At 37.6% G+C, this 17,647-nt stretch overlaps 1 protein-coding gene across 1 annotated transcript; it reads left to right on the top strand.

Moving 5' to 3' along the window:
• Window positions 1–14,056: 14,056 nt before the first annotated feature.
• Window positions 14,057–15,616, top strand: LOC145959073 (uncharacterized). The gene has a single exon (XM_083077128.1). The coding sequence runs from the start codon at window positions 14,057–14,059 to the stop codon at window positions 15,614–15,616; it is 1,560 nt and encodes a 519-aa protein (XP_082933254.1).
• The last annotated feature ends 2,031 nt before the right edge of the window (window positions 15,617–17,647 follow it).

Raw genomic sequence — 17,647 nt, 5'->3', positions numbered from 1 at the left:
TCGTGCTGCCTCAAGACCGCATTAAAGTCTCCCATTAGATGCCAAGGACCATCAATAGAATTGGCCAAGCGACAGAATTCACCCCAAAGAGTCATACGACCTTGGGGTTGAGGGCTCACATACACAAACGTACAATACCAAGATGACGACCCACTAAGAATCTTGAGATGAATATATTGAGAGTTGTGTTCCAGAACTTCAATCTGCCAAAACTGGGAATTCCACATGCACCATATTCCACTAGCATGTCCATTTGCATGCACCAAAAAGGATTTGTCTAAAGAGATCCTACGTGTCACGTGAAGAGCTCGGTCACCGCTAATATGAGTCTCCATAATGTCATGTTAATAAATATTAAATTACATATTTTTTCACTAATTTTTAAAATTTTATGGTCATTCAAAATTAGTTACTAAAGTTATATTATATTATATAAAAATAAAATATTCATTAATATGAATGTAATATTATTAACATTAAACTTTACATTAATTTTCTTTTCTTCATGTATATATAGAATACGTAATGAAATATAATTGTGAGATAAATTAATATTATTATGTTATTTATATTTATTGATTTATATATTTTTTAATTCATTTAAAACTTTTAATTTAATTTTAAATATTTGTTTCATAAACTAATTTGTTGATAATTTATTAATTAAAATAAAATTGGGTCATACTATATATGAAAAATCTACTTATATATTTGTATAATTATTATGTTAATAAGATTAATTATTATATCAATAGTTTTATATTCTTTTTATATCCATATATATAAAACGTATTAAAAATAATTATATTTATATATAAAAGATATACTCCCTCGCTCCCATTCTTGTTATTCAACTCAAATTTTTAAGTTAGTTTGATATTTTTTTAAGACTCAATCATTATGTCTCGAGCATTAATTCTTACTTTACAAAAAATAAAATAAATTAATTAAGTTCAACAAATAAGTGAAATTTATTTGAAGTATGTTTCTAAAACTACAAATAGTCTCTTATTTTTATTTTTGGAATACAAAATGCTTCCAAAAGCATATAAAGTGTTTATTAATCTAGGAGTAGTTTTGAAAACAAAAAGTATTTAAAACATATTTATTAATTTAAAAAAGCACCATTTTTTAATATTGGTAAATTAGTAATTTGATTCATACTGGAGGAAATATTTTATATCATAATTTGATGTTACATATATGAGGAGGGTTATAATAATACTAGTATGTAACTTTTATTAAGTATTACTAAGTATTACACCAATCAATAACTTTATATTAAGTGTGAATTTTGTAAATCTAACAATTAGATTGAAAGTTTATATCACTTCATATGTTTATATCAAATTTTGTTAAAATTGAACAACTTGAAAGTAATCAAAATGTTCATATTTTAGCATATTTTGAAATGAATATATTATGTCAATTTTGTTTTATAAGAATGAAATATCAAATCATTTAGGATTAACATAACATTTTGTATATATATATATAATTTAAGGGTAAAAAAATTCAATCTAATAGTTTATAAAATTCACATTTAATATAAAGTTATTGAATGGTATAATACTTAGTAAAAGTTATACTGGTATCATTATAATTCTCCTTTACATATATTATAGAGTAAAATACACTTATTTAAGAGTATGTTTAATTTCTCCAAAATTTTGAAATATAAATTTGGGCTTTTGGATACATGAAATGTAAAAGTAATGAGACCCTAAACCCTGGTGCCAAGTTTGGATGTGGTTTATATTATAATTAACTTTTTTTTTTTCAATTGACACACGAAATAGAGGTGTCATTGCAAGCTTCTTCCACGTGTACGTTATGATACATAGCAGCCAACGACTTGCTGCATGTTTATGAGTATAGACCGTGCACACGTAGAGCCTTCCACATGTTCAATAGAAACTGAGATCTTGCTTCAGCTATATACTCCATCCACTTCCATTAAACTCATGATTACCATCTCATCCTCATCCTTCACCACTAGCACCAACATATCATCGTCCTTATAGAGGACGTGTCAACCGAGTGTCCACCCGTCCATGATACCTCAGGACCAAAGGAATCCAACCAGCAGTAACCCAAAAATCCCCCAACCCCCCACTCCACCCACCTCCAACAACACATCATCCGACACCTCTATAAACTGCCAAAATGACTATCACTGTTATTCACTAATACAAAATAGATATTTTACATCTATTATTTTAGGATTTTTACGTCATAAAATGGATCAACATTAATGCAGAAGACGTAAATTTACGTCAATTGAGTTAATTGACGTAAATTTTTGAATCTAGAGCAACAACGTTATTTTTTGTGCCAGATCTTAATGACAATGTTGTGTTGAAGTGACATGTATCAACGTGTGGGGATTGTGCGGGTCGTGGCGAGCTTTGCGGCTTCACCGGAGACACGAGTCTTCAAGTTGGATGCTTAAACAATGAAACTTAAACTTGAACTCTTTCAACCCAGCACGATTCATACACAATGGAAGGAAGAAACTCTAAACTCATTCATATATATACTAACCTCAAATCGTCCAAAACCTAGAAAATGCCCAATCCAATCGGTCAGAAAGATCTAGAATCACCCACAAATGTCGAGAAGTCGTTTTCCGGAAAGCACAATGACCGAAAACGCCCACACATAGTTGACAAACCCTCGCCAGAAATCGCACCACGAATAAAAAGCTTCCTCTGTTGTGTGAACCTCGCGCGCGAAGAAAACGAAGGTACTGGAGGGGAAATAAAAAGCTTTTTTATGTTAGACTACACTAGGGATGACGTAAATTTCAAAATCTACGTCGAACATTAGCCACATCTAACGTAGATTTTGAAATTTTCCTCGGCCCCAATGTAGTCTAATGTAAAAAGTTTGCTTTATTTTCAAAATTGCCACCGCGTCTTTTTTATGTTGGATATTTTTATATTTGACGAGAAAACGCTGACGTAGATTTTATATTTTGCACTAGTGATTAGAGGATCATTACTCATGTATATAGAGGCCCGAATTTGATTGCCACTAAGTAAAGGAATAAGAGAATGAGTTATTCAAGGTTGCCAACCACGACCATAAGAATAACAATACTTGTTGTATCAGCTTCTGTTCATCAAAGATCCCTTGTTTGAAAACGCATCCATTCCTCATTTCCCATGTACACCAACTCATAGCAACCCAAAATACCCTTCATCTTTGTGTTTGCTCTTTGGAAGATATTATGGAGGGTGGAACCAAGAAGTTGGAAAATGCATAGTGGCATAAAGGTGTCAGACTCGCCAACAACTCCAGCCACTTTTTCCACACACTGTCCACATGCCTGCATACAAAATGGGCAACGTCGTTGATCAATCTCTAGTGCCACATTTTTATTCAGAAGACACTAGTACAAAAGAGGTGTACTACGTCAGACATTTTCAGCTTTTTACGTCAGAAAACATACCAACGTAGAAGCGGGAGATGTAAATTTTACGTCGGATCTGCAAAACCGACGTAAATTTACGTCGGACATTACGACATTCGACGTAAAAAAGTAGGAAAAAAATATAAAAAAAACATAAAAATGCCAGTAGAACGGGCCGTTCTGTTTGCAGAACAAGCCATTCAGCTTCGTATAACAACCCAAAAGAAAACGTTCACTACCTATACAAATAGAACAACCAAAAAATCAAATAAAACAGATAGCCAGAGTAGCAATACGAAGTAGAAAAGTGCTAACGAAACCTTGATTCATACCTGAGGAGCAGCAACAATGTGCAAATGAGTAACAAAGAGTTCATCCCTCTACAAAAGACAAAAAAATGATTCAGTAACAAAGGAGAGGGAGAGGGTTTAGAGAGAAAAAAAATGAAAAGTGGTGAAGAGTGAATGCGCGCGGTGTGCCTCGCGCTCTCTTATTCAAATTTGCGTCCTTTTTTACGTCGGACCTGGTAGGGTCCGATGTAAAAAAGTTCGCAAAAATTACAAAAATGCCACCGCATTTTTTTTACGTCGGATTTTCGTATTTCTGACGTAAAAGGGGTGACGTAATATGCTAATTTTCCACTAGTGAGATTCTCCTTTGTGGGTAGAGCATCCACTAGTACAAAAATGACTTTTAAAATCGGGGTTTTAAAATCGATTATAAGGTAACAGATTTTAAAAGTGACGCAGTGGCAATTTTGTAAATAATGGCATTACTTTTAAAATCGGTTACGTAATGACCGATTTTAAAAGTCTCTAACGTTACTTTTAAAATCGGTTCTTGAAGAGCCGATTTTAAAAGTCAACTTTTAAAATCGGCTCTTGAAGACCGATTTTAAAAGTGGACTTTTAAAATCGGCTCTACAAGAGCCGATTTTAAAAGTATCACTTTTAAAATCGGTTATTACTTTTAAAATCGGTTATTGAACAACCGATTTTAAAAGTAGCATCAGAAACTTAAACTTCTATCTGTCGCCACCCGCCGAAACGGACCTTGGCATTCGCGACGTTGGTTGGACTCTTTTTAATGTTTTGAAAGTGGTGGATTGATAGAACGACTTATTCTCAAACTGAGACCTTGTCGAGCTACTAATTTTATTAAATGATTCATCAATCCATATTAATCCCAAGCGGGACCCTCTATGGATTAGTGGTTTTCGCAAAAATTAGGGTTCTTGGAGTCGCCACCAATGTTTTACTCAAAACATTGGAAAAAGATTTAAGGCAATTGATTTTTATAAATCAACTTTGGCCATTACAACCAGAGTTGGGTAAGGGAGTCGGTTACGTGCGGGGAAGGTGTTAGCACCCCACAACGCCCCTTTTGGGTTCCCTATGATGGATTATTTCATAAATAACAGTGTAAAATTACTAAATTACCCCTATTTATTATAAGCGATTATATTAAATATCTACATGATGACGAATTTAAATATGCAACAATCAGAAAGCGGTAAAAGAAGGGATTTTTAGAGAAGAAACCTCTTGAAGCGTGCTTTTTATATATCAATGAAGTTTAGGAGGCTTTTTGGCGCTCCCTCCCTCTACAAGCTCGCTCGCTCCTTCCTAAAAAATAATTTTTACTATGGAAATCCAAAAGATTTCCCTTCGACTAAGTTCGAGACTCAAGCAAATGGCTCGTGACTCAAGAACTTCGTCGGATTGACTCTCAGAGCGATTTCTAGGGCAGAACACTGCTCAAAAACCCCAGAATACTCAAGGAGAGAGTCAAAACTGTGTGGAAAAGTGTGGAATGACGTCCAAATGACGTCCTATTTATAGGGATGAGGCGCAGTACGGCCCCTGGGTTCAATACGGCCCGTATTGAGTTTTTGTACTTCAATACGGCCGTATTGAATTCAGTACGGCCGTATTGAAATACAGAAACTTCAATACAGCCGTATTGGTTTCAGTACGGCCGTATTGTAGTACAAAATGTGCAGTACGGCCGTACTGAACTCCAAGGAGGCCGTATTGAGCTCCAAACCTCCCACTTCCTTATTTTTAGGTACTCTAAGACCTCTAAACCTACAGATAGCCATCCTATGGTCTTCTAGGAGTCCTTCTGGCTGACTTTCTTTCGATCTTTGAGAGTCTTCGAGTCTTATTTCCGACCCGGACAATTTTAGGGGTCTACAGCTGCCCCCCCTTTACTTAGTCAAACGGCCTTTTGGTGTACCGTTTGATAAGTAAAGGAGTTGACCCAATTGTCCGGGGAATAAGCCATCCTTCCGACTTGTAGTGTCTTCAGGTGGGAAAATTGTTGAGTAGCCTCTCCAGGTTGGTGGATACCTCCGCGCTTCTAGTCACTTTGGTAGCGAGAGTCTTGCCCTCTCCAGGGTGAGTATTAGTCGTCGCCTCTCCAGTCTCGTGCATACCTCCGCGCTTCTAGTCACTTTGGTAGCGTGAGTCTTGCCCTCTCCAGGGTTGCATACCTCTGTGCTTCTGATCACTTTGGTAGCGTGAGTCTTGCCCTCTCCAGGGTGAGTTTGCCCTCTCCAGGGTGAGTATTAGTCGTCGCCTCTCCAGGCTCGTGCATACCTCAGTGCTTCTGATCACTTTGGTAGCGTGAGTCTTGCCCTCTCCAGGGTGAGTTTGCCCTCTCCAGGGTTTGCATACCTCGGTGCTTCTGATTACTTTGGTAGCGTGAGTCTTGCCCTCTCCAGGGTGAGTTTGACCTCTCCAGGGTGAGTATTAGTTGTCGCCTCTCCAGGCTCGTGCATACCTCAGTGCTTCTGATCACTTTGGTAGCGTGAGTCTTGCCCTCTCCAGGGTGAGTTTGCCCTCTCCAGGGTGAGTATTAGTCGTCGCCTCTCCAGGCTCGTGCATACCTCGGTGCTCTGGACATCTGGGTAGCGTGAGTTTGCCCTCTCCAGGGATTTGTGATAGTTTTGTCTCCACAGTCCACGATGCTGCTTCGACGATTGTTTTTGATTTTTGTGCCACTGAGGGCTGGATAACGTAGGGATCCGTCTAGGGGATGTGCAGTTACTCATAGGTTCTTGTGTCCCAACTTTCCATTGCGTAGTTGGTACCCATTGAGGAATTTCTGTTTCCTTGGGGTGTAGACACGAAGATGCTCTTTCTGATGTGAGCGATGCCTTATGATTGGCTGACGTCCTTTCGACGATGGTGGAGTATCCCGGTTATCCTTATTCAGGTGACTCTTTTGATTTTCCGGTTTTGTTGCCTCTGCGTAGGCTGTTATCCACTGGGGGATTTTGTCGTTTTGTTGTGATTAGCCTCTTCTGTTAGGCAGATCATCTTGACGCTTGATGTTTGGCTGAGAGCCGGATTCCACTTGGGGAATGATTATTTGTCTTTTGTGATTTTTCTTTTTGAAGGAGTGCCTCTGAGTAGGCGAATGGGGATTGAAGATCTTATGTATCCCAGAGTATTATTTAGAAAGCCTCTTCAGGCTTAGCTTCACTCATTGCTTGAGTTGGAAAGCTATCCTCCACTGAGGAGGTCATAGTCCTTTCGACTCGGATATTCTGTTTAGACGATCAAGCCCTCCTTGGGGAATCTTGCTGATCTTGGTTTGATAGCTTTCACTGGGGAATTTGGCCCGTGAGTGGAAGCTAAGATATCTCTGGGGAGTATTATTTCGGCAAGCCTCTCCAGGCTCAATTATTCTGATGAGGGAGTATTATTTCGGCAAGCCTCTCCAGGCTCAGTTATTCTGAGAGAGTATTATTTCGGCAAGCCTCTCCAGGCTCAATTATTCTGTGGGAGTATTATTTCGGCAAGCCTCTCCAGGCTCAGTTATTCTGTACGAGTATTATTTCGGCAAGCCTCTCCAGGCTCAGTTATTCTGTACGATGCGATTGATTTTCTAAATCTTTTGCCTTTTTTGTCGTTTTTGGCTTTTTCTGTATTTTTGCCTTTTTTGTCATTTTTTTGGCTTTTTCTGTATTTTTGCCTTTTCTGTTGACTGCTGTCATACACAAGCAATTTTTCTATTTCTTCTATTTTATGCAATTGCCTCATGATAAGGTCTTTGAATGTGCAACTAATGTGTGTGTGATGCACAAAAATGCAAGTTAATTTTGTTGATGTTTTTTAGAAAATGAATGGCTCTCCCTATCCTCTTCTTCTTTGGAGGAATTTCTGTCGTCGACGTGAGGGAATATTTTTGTGAGCCTTTTATGCAGGAGATTACGGATTTTATAGGAACCCCTCCAATTTTCTTTATTGACCGATTATTAAAGGAATTTCGTACAATTTTTATGAAATACCAATTTTAGAGGCATAATCACATGGTCAAGAGAGAAGAGAAATGAATAGATATTTTATTGATATTTACAAGTGTTTTTACAGAAAGATATACAGAAGGAAATTTCTGAAGAATGGCTGGCCAGGGTAAGCTATATACATTGGGCTTAACAATTATATCTGTAATTGTTGCTCTTTACGCTCCCCTAATTGCTTCGGGTGAGATGTCTGAGCCAGGAGCGTAGATGCTGCAAGACGCTTGCTTCTAGAAGATAATCACTTGAACCGCCTTTCGGTTTTCGATTCAAGTGATCGTTGCTAGCTTTGTTTTTGCATCTTATTCTTTTGCCCCTAATTTTTGCCTAGGACGTATCCTAGCGGGGATAAATTCACCTTTGTTTTGCCTAGTACCCTTGTACTGGCGGGCTTTTTATTTTGCCCTAACTTTTGCCTAGGACGCCCTTTTTGGGTTTTCATCCTAGCGGGCCTATGCAAGCAACGTCTTCAAGCATAGTACTTCTTTACCACGTCAGCGTTGACTGGGTATCGAAGTTCTTCTCCATCCATGTCTGTGAGGATCAATGCTCCTCCTGAGAAGGCTCGTTTTACCACGTATGGTCCTCCGTGATTTGGGGCACACTTTCCGATTTTGTCCTTTTGAGTTGGTAGCAATTTCTTCATTACCAACTCTCCCTCATGGTAGACTCGAGGGTGGACTTTCTTGTCAAAAGCCTTTTTTGATCTTCCTCTGATAGGCTTGACCATGGCATGTGGCGTTCAGCCGTCTCTTTTTGATAAGGTTCAACTGGTCATATCGGCTTTGAACCCATTCTACCTCGGAAAGTTTTGTTTCCATGATTACCCTTAGAGAAGGTATCTCGACTTCGACGGGTAGAACTGCCTCCATCCCATAAACGAGGGAGAATGGAGTAGCTCCTGTAGATGTACGTACTGAAGTCCTATAGCCATGAGGAGCGAAGGGTAACATCTCGTGCCAGTCTTTAAATGAGACAACCATCTTTTGCACTATTTTCTTGATGTTCTTATTGGTTGCCTCGACTGCCCCATTCATCTTTGGCCGATATGGGGAAGAGTTATGGTGTTGGATCTTGAATTCTTGGCACAGTTCTTCCACCATTTTGTTGTTCAGATTAGATCCATTATCAGTGATGATTTATTTCTCCATGCTTCCACTAGATTATTCTAAAATCATTTGGGACAAGAGAGAAAAGAAGGGAAAGATACTTTTATTCTGAAGTTTGTGTTTTAGAGGGGATTTATTTTTCAAAAATGGTTTTTGTAAGAATGGTTGGCCAAGGTAGGCTTATGTGTTTAGGCTTGTTTGATTAAACACTTATGAAGTTAATAAAATCTTGTTTATTGACGTTGTGATTTTGACAACTTGGATAGCTTCTCTTGAACCTTTCTTTTTGAATTCGGTTCATGGTACCATCATGGATTTCTTTTGTTTTTTGATTGTCCTTATTTTTGCCTAAAACACCCTTTTGTGGCGTTTTAGAGGACTTTTGTTTTTATTTTTGCAACCCTAATTTTTGCCTAGGTCACCCTTTCGTGGGATTCCTAGCGGGTTCTTTGCTCTTATTTTGCGCAGCCCCCTTTTTGGGTTTCCTGCCGAGCTTCTTTTATAGAGGATTTCTTTTTATCCATGATGGCACTTGTCGAGGCCAAGGGAAGGTGCTCCAAGTTGTCACACACACTTCCACATAAAAATGATGCGGGTTTATTATTATTAAGATGATTTTAACCTCATTCATGTTTATTCAAACAGGGTTAAAAATAATGTGGTTTAGAATTTTATTATAAGCAAGAAAAGAAGCAATGAATGATTTTATTATAATCATAGCGGAAACATGTGTCCTTATTTCATCACTGATAGGGGTCCCAATGTTGACCTCTTTTATCTCTCGGCCCTACCCCAAATTCACAGTCTCCAATTTTTCTTGACACGGTTGGAGTAGACGAGCTTCTTGATCTAGCGGTCTTTGCAGATCCGGAGAGATGGCCTCCTCATCACTGTCCAACTCAACCCATTCATCCTCAACTTTCGGATCCCGGTCAGAGCGAACAATTACAGACATAATTATTTTATTGGTTCTGTTTAGGTTTAGAATTATTAATGTTAATGAGGAAAGAGAGAAAAGAACAAAAGAGAGAGTGATGTGTGAAAAATGCCTCTTTATTGATATGTATTAAAACTGTACAAAAACCCTTATTTACATGAAAAGGTTCTCATGATCTCGGGTACTGATCATGAGTCCCTAAAAGAAGAATATGGAGGGGCCCTATCGTGGCTTGATCTTCTCTCTACTCCTGCTTTGGCAGAGGATTCTTGCTCACGTCGGGCGCTGTTGAATCAAAAGTGATCCACCCAGCATCGATAAGGTCTTGGACCTTATTTTTGAGAGCTCTACATTTCTCCGTTGAATGCCCCGATGCCCCCGAATGGTATAGACATTTGTCTTGCGGTTTGTACCAATAGGGATGAGGTGGATCAATCTTCTTTAGTGGAACGTAAGCTAGAAGACGTGCTTCCACTAGCTTCGGCAGGAGGTCGCTATATGTGGTCGGAAGTTTATCAAACTTCCTCACAGGGTTGTATTGCGACTTTCCTGACTTCGAAGTGGAAGAAGATGAAGAAATATTTACGGCATTGACTCCTCCCTCCTTCTTCTTCCCATAGGTCTTCTTGGCTTCAAATGATTGGGAAAGCCCAGCTAGCTTCCCACTTTTCAGCCCTTGTTCCACTCTTTCGCCAATGGTGATGATGTCCGAGAAGAGTGTTGTCGTGTTCCCTATCATCTTGTCATAATAGGGACCGGTCAACGAGTTTATGAATAGGGACACCGTCTCCTTATCCGACAGCGGGGGCTCTATTTGTGCCGCCAACTCCCTCCATCGTTGGGCGTACGTCTTGAAGGATTCATCATTTGTCTTACTCAAGGCTTGAAGATCGGACCTATCGGGTGTTAGGTCGATGTTATATTTATAGAGCTTGAGAAAGGCGTCGGCCAACTGCCTCCATGTGCACACTTGACTTCCATCCAGCTGCATATACCAATTGAGTACGGTGTCAGCCAAGCTCTCTTGGAAGCAATGGATCAAGAGCTTTTCATTGGTAGCATATGCAACCATTTTTCGGCAATACATGGTGAGATGACTTTTGGGGCAAGTCGATCCCACATATTTTGGGAAATCGGGCACTTTGAATTTGGGAGGGAATTGGATGTCCCTCACTAAGCACATGTCGGCGGCATCTTTAATATCAAAATCATGCCCCTCCATAGCCCTCATCCGATCTTCTAGAGCGCGGAATTGGTCTTTTGAAATTTCAGGCTCTCTAATCGTAATCCCCGCCCCAAGGGGTACAGCTCGCGGAGGGTCTTGTTCTTCCTCATGATCCTCCTCATGATGGGACTCATGGTCACTGTGGTGAGCCCCATTCATGTTTTGATGACGCATGAGTTCCATCATTTGCGCCATTTTCTCCTTGAGCTGTGAGAGCTCGGCTGTAAGCTTCTTATTTTGTTCCTCCAACGCGTCCATCTTCTTGATTTTCTGCGCGCGCGTGAGGACAGAGAGATGACCAGCCACTTTCTAAAATGAATGCTTAATTAGTTTATTTTATGGAATGAATACGCTCTTGACATGAGCTTGATAACCCTCCATTTTTAAGGCGCTGCCTTTTTAAAACAGAGTGTTACCACCCTCCTTGACTTATGATCCCTCCCCAACGGAGAATCTCGATAATTATGGGTCTCTTTTACTCATGTCAAGAGGTATTGGTGAACTTAAAATGCATGGTTTATGAGGATGCATGATGTCTTATTGGTAATGATGTACATGCTCCTCACTTTTATTATATTTCCACACATGGTCTTTCCTCTCATGTCATGGTATTTTCATGCATGGGGATTATTCTTAGACCTTATCACGAGGTTTATTATTAATGCACAAACAATATCACATAAACCTATACACAAACAATTCACTCATCCACGAACAGTCACGAGCGAATCACGAGGTAGGGGTATCCTGCAGAAAAGTGCATATTCAAGGTGGTTCTAACTGTTCTCACCGGTCTGAGGCCCCCAAGGTGCCCCCATTATAGGGACCCAATTCCTCTCGTCGTAAGTCGATGGAAAGTTCCAACGCACTGTCGGACTCGAGTTCATGGTTATCACCTTGAGTGATGTTTTCCGACAACGGTCTACGGGCACCTATAGACCCATTCGACAACCGGCCGTACTAACATCCACTCCCTATGGCTTTCCACTCATGCCCCCGGGTATAGAGGGAACTGTTGTGTGCAAAGGTTTGTGTGCAGTTTTTATTTCAAACAATTGCGAGAATTTAAACATACAACAATTATTAAAGCCAAATAGATAAACATGTTATCATACAAGTGAGGGGTAATAAAGTAATTTTAAACTATTATTTTAGAAATAATCCATCACTAAATGGGACTGACTCTCGAGGCTTCCCCAGTGGAGTCGCCATCTGTCGCCACCTGCCGAAACGGACCTTGGCATTCGCGACGATGGTTGGACTCTTTTTAATGTTTTGAAAGTGGTGGATTGATAGAACGACTTATTCTCAAACTGAGACCTTGTCGAGCTACCAATTTTATTAAATGATTCACCAATCCATATTAATCCCAAGCGGGACCCTCTATGGATTAGTGGTTTTCGCAAAAATTAGGGTTCTTGGAGTCGCCACCAATGTTTTACTCAAAACATTGGAAAAAGATTTAAGGCAATTGATTTTTATAAATCAACTTTGGCCATTACAACCAGAGTTGGGTAAGGGAGTCGGTTACGTGCGGGGAAGGTGTTAGCACCCCACAACGCCCCTTTTGGGTTCCCTATGATGGATTATTTCATAAATAACAGTGTAAAATTACTAAATTACCCCTATTTATTATAAGCGATTATATTAAATATCTACATGATGACGAATTTAAATATGCAACAATCAGAAAGCGGTAAAAGAAGGGATTTTTAGAGAAGAAACCTCTTGAAGCGTGCTTTTTATATATCAATGAAGTTTAGGAGGCTTTTTGGCGCTCCCTCCCTCTACAAGCTCGCTCGCTCCTTCCTAAAAAATAATTTTTACTATGGAAATCCAAAAGATTTCCCTTCGACTAAGTTCGAGACTCAAGCAAATGGCTCGTGACTCAAGAACTTCGTCGGATTGACTCTCAGAGCGATTTCTAGGGCAGAACACTGCTCAAAAACCCCAGAATACTCAAGGAGAGAGTCAAAACTGTGTGGAAAAGTGTGGAATGACGTCCAAATGACGTCCTATTTATAGGGATGAGGCGCAGTACGGCCCCTGGGTTCAATACGGCCCGTATTGAGTTTTTGTACTTCAATACGGCCGTATTGAATTCAGTACGGCCGTATTGAATTCAGTACGGCCGTATTGAAATACAGAAACTTCAATACGGCCGTATTGGTTTCAGTACGGCCGTATTGTAGTACAAAATGTGCAGTACGGCCGTACTGAACTCCAAGGAGGCCGTATTGAGCTCCAAACCTCCCACTTCCTTATTTTTAGGTACTCTAAGACCTCTAAACCTACAGATAGCCATCCTATGGTCTTCTAGGAGTCCTTCTGGCTGACTTTCTTTCGATCTTTGAGAGTCTTCGAGTCTTATTTCCGACCCGGACAATTTTAGGGGTCTACACTATCTCCGCTCCCATTCTCCCCCTAGCTCCATTCTCTACTCTTTGCCTTCAATAGTTCATATATTCCTCTCTTTACTCTCTCGGGCTCTCATCTACAGTGTGCAGCTTCTCATTTTCTTAGAAGAATACAACATCAAGGTAACATTGTCTTCTATTGTCTCTTATTTCGTTGTTGCTGGGCGAATTTTGAGTCTGGAACGGCTCCAGAACGGCCCTAGAACGGCCCATGCTGCTTGCAGTACGACCCGTTCTTTGGTCGTTCCAGACTAAACTTTTAGGCATTTTTCGAATTCCGGAACAGGTTGTTCTAGTTTAGGAACGACCCGTTCAAAAGTGGGCACCTTTATAATTTCTTTTTTGACTCACCATTGCTTTATATAGACAAATTAGGTACCCAACTTAGAAAATTAGACCCCTTGTATGTATGTGTTATATATTTGTATTTTATTAATAATTTGTGATATAATTAATGTCTACCTAGTAATTTAGTGTTTAGAAAAATTAGTTGCTTTATTTGATTTTTATAAAGTAATATGATGTTATATTTATGCACACATTGAGTGAACCTTAGTTTCCCATTTGAAATGTAATACAAATGATTAAAATAGTGAGATTAACATTCATGGTCTATGTTTTTTTATTTATGAAGAACAGAAGTTATGGATAAAAGTTGGTTATTGAATCGAAGTTGGATACATGCATCACGTATAAGTGATGAGTATGAGACTGTAGTAGAATATTTTATTGAATATGTAATACAAAATGCTAATGATGATATGAATGAAAGATTTTTTTGTCCTTGTGTTAATTGTTGTAATGCGACTCGCCTAGAACTTGATGTTATAAGAGAACATCTTTTGTGTGATGGATTTCTTAAGATTTATACACGTTGGATATGGCATGGTGAAAATGTTGACATTCAAAGTGTATCAGTCGAAACTCAAACTCAAACATTTACACAAGAGATAGATATGGATGATTGGTTAGAGGAGATGCTTCGTGATGTGGGTCCAGAATCATTCAAGCATGCACATATGTATGAAACTATGTGCAATGATTTGGAGAAGCCGTTGTATCCAAACTGTACAAAATTCACAAGACTTTCAGCGATATTAAGATTGTTCAATTTGAAGGCAAGAAATGGATGGAGTGATAAAAGCTTTACAGAATTGTTAGAGCTACTGAAAGAAATGCTTCCAGAGGGTAACACATTGCCTAATCGTAACTACGAGGCAAAAAAGGTGTTGTATCCTATGGGTTTTGAGTATAAGAAGATACATGCGTGCCCAAATGACTGTATGTTATATCATGGTGAGTTTGAAGGGTTGCATCAATGTCCAAGATGTGGGTTGTCACGATATAAAAAGAAACAAGATGATTCTGATTATGATGTGAGCACTAAGGGTCCTCGAGCTAAGGTTTTATGGTATTTGCCAATCGTTCCGAGATTAAAATGTTTGTTTGCTAATGCGGATGACGCAAAGCTAATGAGATGGCATGAAGATGAAAGGAAGTGTGATGGAAGTCTTAGGCATCCAACAGATTTTTTGCAATGGAAAAAAATTGATTCTATGTTTCCAAATTTTGGCAAGGAGCCAAGAAATGTGAGGCTTGGACTAGCTACGGATGGAATGAATCCGTTTGGTAACTTAAGTACTAAGCATAGTTCATGGCCTGTTTTGTTGACAATTTATAATTTACCTCCGTGGTTGTGCATGAAACGCAAATATTTAATGCTATCTATGATGATTTCTGGTCCAAGGCAACCAGGAAACGACATTGATGTTTATTTAAGTCCATTGGTGGAAGACTTAAAGATGTTGTGGGAAGAGGGAATTGATGTGTTTGACGGGTATTCAGGTGAATTGTTCAGGTTGCGTGCCATGTTATTCTGCACAATCAATGACTTTCCAGCATATGGAAACTTGTGCGGCTACAGTGTTAAGGGGCATAAAGCTTGCCCTATATGTGAAGTGGACACTTGTTACCATCAACTACTTAATTGGAAGAAGACAATTTACCTTGGCCATCGAAGATTTCTTAAACCTAATCATCCATATCGAAGGTTAAAAAAAGCTTTTAATGGATTTCAAGAATATGATAGTGCTCCTACTGCATTAACTGGTGAAGAATTTAAATATGACACTTGGAAAGAAGGGAAAACAACCCAAAGAAAGAAGCATATCAATTTTGCAATTATGGTTATTGTAAGTATTTGAATTAATTTTAATTATGTTTTGTTGTTTTTTTCTAACTTTATTTCTAACCTTGTAGATTTATCCATAAATTGAGTGTGGATAAAGGGAATGATCACATTTATGGATTTTTGGAATCCGAGTTAATCCAAAAAATTGGGAACAAGATAGAATAAATTCAAGCTTACATCCAAAATTGGATGTCTGACTCAAATAAAAAAGTATACTTAGTTCCTTACTTTTATAAGTAAGTCTATTTGTATATAATTAATTATAAATTTTTAAAAAATGTATTGTCTATTACTGATAGTTTCTCAATGCAGTGCTCATTGACAACTTCTGATTATTTGTCCTATGGACAATATATCTGTATGCATTTGTTCGATGCACAAACCTCCTCCTGCAGACTTTAAACAATTATTAGATAAGTAAGTTGTTTTAAAAAAACTACTTTATTTTATTTATCATTACATTTTATTTTAAAATATAATAATGATGTCCTTTTATCATTAGGGCTATGGAAGGATACCATATACTTAAAGGTTCAAAGTTGAAGAAAAAAATGCTTTGGGTCTCTCTTAAAGTAAGTTATTTTAGTAATGATATTTTTCTAAGGTATTTTCTTTTGAATTACCATTACTACTAAAATTGGTTTTTATATTCTTTTTGGAGTCTCATAAGCAAAAAGGAAACTATGAGTGTGGATACTATGTAATGAAGGTAATGCATACTATTGTTGATTCACAAATAGTATCTGGGTGGACTAAAGTACGTTTTAGAATTTTAAAATTTTTTATTTTAAGTTTGCATTTTATCATGTTTTAAGAGTTACTTGTAATTGTTCTAAATTTTCTTAACAGATATTTATAGATCGATCACCATTGTCGCTAGAAGATATAAACACCATTAGGGAGCAATGAGCTACATTTTTCATTAAAACATTGGCTAGCTACGAGTTATGTTTATAGTTTTACTCATTTTGTAATTTAGGATGCATCATAATTTGTAAGTTACTTTGATTAAATATATGGTTGACATTAACCAACTCTTGTCATTTGTATGTAATTTGGTCTATTAAAAATATATGAATTGTCTGGTATTTTATTAATTTGCAGGTTTTGTTCAGGGATCCTCCTAAAATAAGTCAAATATTTAAAAAAAATTAACCACTTTTAACATCGGTCATGCCATGACCGATGTTAAAAGTGAGACTTTTAACATCGGTCATGCATTGACCGATTTTAAAAGTCTCACTTTTAACATCGGTCAGCGACCGATGTTAAAAGTCCCACTTTTTAAAATCGGCTCTTTTAAAATCGGTCAGAGAACCAATTTTAGAAGTAAAAAATAACCGATTTTAAAAGTGTTTTTTTCACTAGTGATCCAAGAATACCCTTCATCTAAAGATTTTAATTTTTTGTGGGATTTTGATCTTCCATACCACCACTGTAAACCTTATCTGTTGGGTTCATGGTGCTTGTACTAGTAGAGCCCTATATGCAGACCTTACAAAGATAAATATTTTTAGTTGATTTAGTATTTTTTTCATATTTTTAGTTGGTAATATTTTAAAAATAAATATGTTTCTTTTTTTAGTCAATTGAGGAAATAATGATACTTAATTGTTATTATTCATATTTTAATAAAATATTTATTCTCTCGAAAATTTTTATTCAATATGGAGAAATATTTTAATTTTCATTTAATAGTATTTATTGTGGCAATAAATACATTTTTTCTCTCCCTTTAGACAAATTAATTGAGTATAAACTATTTCCCTTTTAATAGTATTTTTTTAATCATATGTGATTACTATTTTAAATGTTATAAATGATCGCATTTGCAATCAAATGATATTATTGGTCTCCTCATTATATTTATTTGAGTATTAAAAATTAATTATTAATTAATTTTTAACAATGAGGCAAACTTACTAACATTATTTAAGGAATCAACCGTTTTAAACATTGAGAGACACTATCAAATGTTTATTTATTTATATCATTGTTATTTTTTCTATCGTCTTTAGTTTTATTGATCGACATTGCATGCGAG

This window comes from Cajanus cajan, chromosome 1, assembly GCF_000230855.2.
Source record: "Cajanus cajan strain Asha chromosome 1, NIPB_CcT2T_4, whole genome shotgun sequence".
NCBI lineage: Eukaryota > Viridiplantae > Streptophyta > Magnoliopsida > Fabales > Fabaceae > Cajanus > Cajanus cajan.
This window is presented reverse-complemented; position numbering and strand designations above follow the sequence as displayed.

Coding starts and splice junctions, on each gene's coding strand:
- LOC145959073 (XM_083077128.1), top strand. CDS start 14,057: ATGGATAAAAGTTGGTTATTGAATCGAAGTTGGATACATGCATCACGT.